This window comes from Colobus angolensis, unplaced genomic scaffold (genome assembly GCF_000951035.1).
Source record: "Colobus angolensis palliatus isolate OR3802 unplaced genomic scaffold, Cang.pa_1.0 Scaffold238, whole genome shotgun sequence".
NCBI classification, from domain to species: domain Eukaryota; kingdom Metazoa; phylum Chordata; class Mammalia; order Primates; family Cercopithecidae; genus Colobus; species Colobus angolensis.
In genome coordinates, this window is record NW_012115577.1 from 1,186,926 (window position 1) to 1,194,445 (window position 7,520).

General features: G+C 52.4%; 1 protein-coding gene and 1 long non-coding RNA gene across 2 annotated transcripts in view; one reads left to right on the top strand and one right to left on the bottom strand.

The window, feature by feature from the left end:
* The window catches only part of LOC105513983, a 26,794-nt gene extending 24,214 nt beyond the window's left edge, over window positions 1-2,580 (top strand). Inside the window, exons 2-3 of the long non-coding RNA XR_001002113.1 lie at window positions 1,350-1,461; window positions 2,325-2,580. This is a non-coding gene — a long non-coding RNA (uncharacterized LOC105513983). The remainder of the gene's footprint in view (window positions 1-1,349; window positions 1,462-2,324) is intronic.
* LOC105513982 (patr class I histocompatibility antigen, alpha chain E-like) lies at window positions 2,343-5,785 on the bottom strand. Its single transcript, XM_011945059.1, is given in 10 exon segments — window positions 2,343-2,520; window positions 2,522-2,581; window positions 2,741-2,760; window positions 2,763-2,788; window positions 2,893-2,925; window positions 3,670-3,783; window positions 3,903-4,178; window positions 4,798-5,073; window positions 5,319-5,588; window positions 5,719-5,785. Coding segments are annotated over 10 exon segments (1,197 nt in total). The 5' UTR covers window positions 5,774-5,785; the 3' UTR covers window positions 2,343-2,453.
* Between the last annotated feature and the right edge of the window lie 1,735 nt (window positions 5,786-7,520).

Consider the following 7,520-nt stretch of genomic DNA (forward strand, 5'->3'; position numbering starts at 1 on the left):
CTGGTGGGCGCTGGCTGGGCGGGCCCTGCACTCCGGGTGGGCGCAGGCTCGGCGGGCCCTTCACTCCTCAGACGCGGCAGGCTGCTGCCTGCTGGGCTTGACTGGGGGATGAGCTCCCTCTCTGCTGCCGGAGTGCCCTGGGCTAGGTGCCGCAAAGTCCCGCCCTGCCAGTGCCACTGAGAGGTGAAGCCAGCTGGGTCCTTGGAGAACTTTTATGTCCAGCTAAAGGTTTGTAGAAGCACCAGTCAGCACCCTGTGTCTAGCTCAAGGTTTGTAAACGCACCAATCAGTGCTCTGTGTCTAGTTAATCTAGTGGGAACTTAGAGAACTTTTGTGTCTAGCTAAAGGATTGTAAATGCACCAATCAGCACTTTGTGTCTGGCTCAAGGTTTGTAAACGCACCTATCAGCACCCTGTGTTAAACGCACCAATCAGTGCTCTGTGTCTAGTTAATCTAGTGGGAACTTAGAGAACTTTTGTGTCTAGCTAAAGGATTGTAAATGCACCAATCAGCACCCTGTGTCTAGCTCAAGGTTTGTAAACGCACCAATGAGTGCTCAGTGTGTAGCTAATCTAGTGGGGACTTGGAGAACTTTTATGTCCAGCTAAAGGTTTGCAGATACACCAGTCAGCACTTTGTGTCTGGCTCAAGGTTTGTAAACGCACCTATCAGCACCCTGTGTCTAGCTCAAGATTTGTAAAGGTACCAATCAGTGCTCTGTGTCTAGCTAATCTAGTTGGGGACTTGGAGAACGCTTGTGTCTAGCTAAAGGATTGTAAATGCACCAATCAGCAGTCTGTGTCTAGCACAAGGTTTGTAAATGCACCAATCTGTGCTCTGTGTCTAGGTAATCTAGTGGAGACTTGGAGAAGTTTTCTGTCTAGCTAAAGGATTGTAAATGCACCAATCAGCACTGTGTCTAGTTCCACGTTTGTAAATGCACCGATCAGCACCCTCTCAAAACGGACCAATCAGCTCTCTGTAAAATGGGCCAATCAGCTCTCTACAAAATGGGCCAATCAGCTCTCTGTAAAATGGACCAATCAGCAGCATGTGGGTGGGGACAGATAAGGGAATAAAAGCAGGCTGCCTGAAGCAGTGGCACACCCCACTCAGATTCCTCATCACGTTGTGAAAAGTTGTTTTTTGTTGTTTTTTGTTTTTATTTTTTTTTTTTTTGTTTTATTTTTTTTTTTTTTTGAGACGGAGTCTCGCTCTGTCGCCCGGGCTGGAGTGCAGTGGCCGGATCTCAGCTCACTGCAAGCTCCGCCTCCCGGGTTCACGCCATTCTCCTGCCTCAGCCTCCCGCGTAGCTGGGACCACAGGCGCCGCCACCTCGCCCGGCTAGTTTTTTTGTATTTTTTAGTAGAGACGGGGTTTCACCATGTTAGCCAGGATGGTCTCGATCTCCTGACCTCGTGATCTGCCCGTCTTGGCCTCCCAAAGTGCTGGGATTACAGGCTTGAGCCACCGCACCCGGCCTGTTTTGTTTTTTGTTTTTTTTTCTTTTTTGTTTTTTGGGTCGCTTTCCACGTTGTGGAAGATTTGTTCTATTTGCTCTTCACAAAAGGTATGCTGTTTACTGTTGGAGTCAGTGTGACATTTTTTGAGCTGTAATGTCAGTGTAAGGATCCATGGCTTCACTCCTGAGGCCAATGAGACCAAGAACCCACCAATTCCAGACACAGTGGTATGAGGGTTGTAAGTTCTCCACATTTTTGTTAACTGTTGTTTTTGTTTCTTTAAAAAAGTTATTTTTCATATATATTTTTTTTTCTGAGATGGAGTTTTGGTCTTGTCCAGGGTGGAGTGCAATGGTATGATGTTGACTCACTGCAACCTCTGCCTTCTGGGTTCAAGCGATTCTCCTGCCTTAGCCTCCAGAGTAGCTGGGATTACAGGCATGCACCAACACACCTGGCTAATTTTATCTTTTTAGTAGAGATGGGGTTTCTCCCTGTTGGTCAGGCAGGTCTTGACTTCCCAGCCTCAGGTGATCCACTTGCCTCGGCCTCCCAAAGTGCTGGGATTACAGTTGTGAGACACTGCACTCGGCCTAAAAAAGTTATTTTTGTAACCATGTTATTGTGGTTTGATTTGCATTTCTTAAATGGCTGGTGGTGTTGTATTATTGACTGTTTATGTATCTTTGAGGAAGTGCCTATGCAAGTCCTTTGCCCATTTTGTGAATGGGTTGTCTTTCGTTACTGAAGTGTAAATACTTCTTTTTTTATTTTTATTAAAAAAAAATTTTTTTTTTAATTTATTTTGAGATGGAGTCTCACTCTGCCCGCCTCGGCCTCCCAAAGTGCTGGGATTATAGGCGTGAGCTGCCTTGCTCTGCTCAGGTTCTTATTTTTAATAGAAAAGTAGGAGAACAGGGAAGGCACACAGGTCAGTGTGAGGAAGGGGGTCATGGTAGACACGGAGGTGGAGTGTTTGCCTCCTCACATTATGCTAACAGGGACACAGACAGATTCAGAGGCCCTTGCAAAAAGAGAAGCCAGAGTCCCTTAAGACACAAAGGGGAGGCGTGAAGAAATCCTGCATCTCAGTCGCACACAAGGCAGCTGTCTCAGGCTACAGAAGAAAAGTCATGAAAAAATTCAGGTCAGTCACAGTAAGTGATGACACTGAACGGCCCACCACACACTCAAATTCCGAATCAAAAAATCTCCACAACCCAGTCCTGTCCCATCTGCCCCACCCTCCACCCACTTCAGACCCCTAGAATCTCACATTTATAAGCTGTGAGAGACTCCTCAGATCCCTGGGCACTGTCGCTACCTGGGGTAGAACAAAAACAAGACCTGGTTAGAGCCCACAGGAGATGTGGTGCAGGAGGAACTGGGGGGTGGGCGAGCTCCTCCACACTCCTGCCCCCTACTTACACACAGCCTGAGAGTAGCTCCCTCCTTTTCTACCTGTTGGAAGAAAATGTCCTGTGAGGGGCCAGGGAGGAGGCAGGGCCATACGGTCCTAGAGGAACCTCCTAGTCTTGGATCCCAGAGAAGTATCCAGAACTGTGACTGCAGACCCAGGGCAGGATCAGGAAACATGAAGAAAGCAAGTGTGGGTCCTGGACCAACTGCCCTCCTGAGGTCTGTCCTCAGCAGGGACCTTCCCCTGTGACCTGTGACTGCTAGGCTCAGATCCCCATCACCACAATTGTCAAGGTGATAAATCTGTCCTTCATTGTCACAGGTACGTTACAAAAGAGTAGGTGCGGCTGGGCGTGGTGGCTCACGCCTGTAATCTCAGCACTTTGCGAGGCTGAGGCAGGTGGATCACGAGGTCAGCCTGGCCAACACAGTGAAACCCCATCTCTACTAAAAATACACACACACAAAAAAATTAGCTGGGTGTGGTGGCACGCACAGGTAGTCCCAGCTACTCGGGAGGCTGAGGCAGGAGAATCGCTTGAACCTGGGAGGCAGAGGTTACAGTTACAGTGAACTGAAACCACGCCATTGCACTCCAGCCTGGGTGACAGAGCCAAGATTCCATCTCAAAAAAAAGAGTAGGTGCTGGCACACAGGGCCCAGGCTGGGTCGGCCTGTGTGTGTAGATGGTGCTTCCCAGTAACAAGGCAGGACACACTTCTACCTAGGGCTTGAAATCCCCAGTGGGACAAGAAAACTCAGACTCTACCCCTCTCCCTTCCCCACCTGAGCTCTTCCTCCACATCACAGCAGCAACCACAGCTCCAGTGACCATATCTCCAAGGAGAACCAGGCCAGCAATGATGCCCACGACTGGGATGGAGGGTTGGGAAGACGGCTCTGGGAAAACAGGGGAACGTAAGGGGCCCTGACCCCCAGGCCTCAGCCCTGACCCTGCGGAAGGGCTTCAGAAGGGCTCCTGCTTTCCCTAAGACATGACCTCCCATTCCCTTCCTTACCCCATCTCAGGGCTCGGGGCTCGGGTAGCCCCTCATGCTGCACATGGCACGTGTATCTCTGCTCCTCTCCAGAAGGCACCACCACAGCTGCCCACTTTTGGAAAGTTCCATCCCCTGCAGGCCTGGTCTCCACAAGCTCCGTGTCCTGGGTCTGGTCCTTCCCATCCCGCTGCCAGGTCACTGTGATCTCCGCAGGGTAGAAGTCCAGGGCCCAGCACCTCAGGGTGGCCTCATGGTCAGAGATGGGGTGGTGGGTTAAATTCGTCTTTGGGGGTTCTGAGGGGAAGAGTCAGAAAATTCAGACACTTTGTATCTCTCATGGGACACCCCAGCAGCACCCATGTGACCATCCTGAGAAGGAAGAGGACAATTATAGTAGGAGACAAGGACAAAACCTTGACACCAGCCTGAACTTAGGGATCTGGGATAGCCTCTTATTCCTTGGAAAGTTCTAGAATCGGGGTGAGATAGCCCAGGATAGAAGGTGAAAAGGGATTTCTGGTCCTGGCCTGTGTGGATGCTGAGTGACTGAGAAAAGCTGGAGTCAGACCTCCAAAAACTCTTGGTGTGGGGCTGAGAACCAGGCACGAGAGAAACTCCCCCATGATTCCTAACACTGAGTCAAAGAGAACTGCTCATCAGTTCATTTGAAGAATGGACTCTCCAGCGAGACTAGATTCCTTAATTGTCCCTGAGAGAAGGCTGGTCATTTAAGAGAGTCACTCTCTGGTACAGGATCTCCTGTACCTGGGGTGACAGCCCCCTCTCCTGATTCAAGGGAGGAGGGGTATTCTGGCTTCCATCCCTGTGTCTTCTACTGTTTGAGGTCTGTCAGCTGTGGGCACAGTCCTAGCCCAAGAAGGAGATGGGAGAGTAGCCCTGTGGACCCTCTTACTCGGGTGCTGCAGCGTCTCCTTTCCCTTCTCCAGGTATTTGCGGAGCCACTCCACGCATGTGTCTTCCAGGTAGGCTCTCTGGTGCTCCGCCTCACCGGCAGCATTTGACTTTCGCGCGGAGATCTGAGCCGCCGTGTCCACCGCGGACCAGGAGCGCAGGTCCTCATTCAGGGTGAGATAATCCTTGCCGTCATAGGCGAACTGTTCATACCCGCGGAGGAAGCGCCCGTCGGGCCCCAGGTCGCAGCCGTGCATCCACTGGAGGGTATGAGACGCTGGCCCCGCCCGCTAGTCAGTCCCGCCCACCGAGCCCCGCCCCTGTCGCCGCCAACCCGCAGGGATTTTGGCCTAAAGTGAAAATGAAACGGGGTAAAGGAGCCTGGGACTCTGCCGGGTCGAGGGTCTGGGCGGGTTCCGCAGCCTGGGGGTGAATCTTGGACCCGGAGACTCGAGGGGACCCGCATTGTCAGTGAGGGATGGGGAGGGGTCGTGACCTGCGCCCCGGGCCGGGGTCACTTACTGGCCTCGCTCTGGTTGTAGTAGCCGCGCAGGGTCTTCAGGTTCACTCGGAAAGTCCGTGCGATGTGCCTGGCGCTCCGTGTCTCTTGGTCCCAATACTCCGGCCCCTCCTGCTCCATCCACGGCGCCCGCGGCTCCATCCTCGGACTCGCGGCGGCGCTGTCGAACCGCACGAACTGCGTGTCGTCCACGTAGCCCACGGAGATGAAGCGGGGCTCCCCGCGGCCAGGCCGGGACACGGAAGTGTGGAAATACTTCAAGGAGTGGGAGCCTGGGGGCAAGGAGGGGCTGAGACCAGTCCGGCCCTACTCCGGGCGCGGCTCCCTGAGTCCTGCGCCCCCGCCGGTCCGGCCCCTCTCTCCTCCGGGTAGAGGCCGCTTTCATCCCGACCCCGCACTCACCCGCCCAGGTCTTGGTAAGGGCCGAGAGCAGGAGAAGTAGGGTTCTTAGTGCCATGACCCCATCCTCTGAGTCGGCAGAGCCTCCTGAATCCGGGTGGGTGCGTGGGGACTTTATAGTCAGGAGTCGTGGCGACGCTGATTGGCTTCTCTAGAAACCCGACACCCATTGGGAATGAGAACTGAGTCTGCGTCATGAGTATCCAGGAAGAAGGACACGAGAGGAAGGTTACGAGAGGAAGTGAAAGTGCAGTGTGAAATCCTAACGCTGCGCCTCCCAGGTCTCCACACTCTGCCCTTGGGGCCTGAGACCCTGACAGCCACGTCCGGGGACCTAGAACATTGTTCTGCGCTCTCACCTCCTGACCCGAGCGCTCTTTGTTACACTATCTCCCTGAGTCCTGGCCCAGGGACTGTGTAAACTGTGTAAATCAGTGTTTTTTTCGTGTGTGTGTGTTTTTTGGAGCTGGGTGTGTGTGTGTCTGTGTGTGTGTGTGTTTGTCTCTGTTGGGGGGGGGGGTCTCGCTCCGTTGACCAGGCTGGTCTCGAACTTCTGAACTAAAGCGATCCTCCCATCTCAGCCTCTCAAAGTGCTAGGATTACCGGCATAGGATTACCGGCATGAGCCACCCTGCCCAGACTTTTTTTTTTCCTGAGACAGTCTCACTCTGTCGCCCAGGCTGGAGTGCAGTGGCACTATCTCGGCTCACTGCAACCTCCGCCTCCCAGGTTCAAACCATTCTCCTGCCTCAGCCTCCCGAGTAGCTGGGACTACAGGCGCCGGCCACCACTCCCGGCTAAGTTTTTGTATTTTTAGTAGAGACGGGGTTTCACTGTGTTAGCCAGGATGGACTCGATCTCTTGACCTCGTGATCCGCCCGCCTCAGCCTCCCAGAGTGCTGGGATTACAGGCGTCAGCCACCGCGACCTGCCTACCCGGTGATTTTTTTTTTTTGTATTTTGTAGAGTCGGGTTTTCGCCATGTTGCCAAGGCTAGCCTCAAACTCCTGGGTTCAAGCGATTCGGCCACGTCGGCCTCCCAAGGTACTGTGTTTACAGGCGTGAGCCTGTGTTGTTAAATATTGTATTGTTTTAAATCCCAAAGTGTTGGAATTACAGGCGTGAGCCACCGCCCCCAGCAATTAGCCCGCCGTTCTTAAACTTTTAGATTTCAGTATCTCTGTGCAGGCTTAGAAATTAGTGAGGACCCGGCTGGGCGCGGTGGCTCACGCCTGTACTCTTAGCACTTTGGGAGGCCAAGGCGGACTGATCACCTGAGGTTGGGAGAACGAGACCAGCCTGACCAATATGGAGAAACCCCCATCTCTACTAAAAATCCAAAAAATTAGCCAGGCGTGGTGGCGGCGCATGACTGTAATCCTGGCTATTTGGGAGGTAGAGGCAGAAGAATCGCTTGAACCCAGGAGGCGGAGGTTGCGGTGAGCCAAGATTGCGCCATTGCCGTCCAGCCTGGGTAACAAGAAAAAAGAAATTAGTGAGGACCCAAATAAATTTTTTTTCTGTGGCTTGTGTCAAGTTTCATCATATATAAATTAAAACAGGTTAAAACAAAATATTAAAAATATTAATTCATTTAATATAATATTAATAACCCATTACATGTTAATGGAAATAATTTTTTTTTTTTTGAGTCAGAGTCTTGCTCTGTCTGCAGGCTGGAGTGCAGTGGAACTATCTCGGCTCACCTCAACCTCCTCCCGGGTTCAAGCGATTCTCCTGCCTCAGCCTCCCCAGTAACTGGGACTACAGGCCTGCGCCACCACGCCCAGCTGATTTTTGTGTTT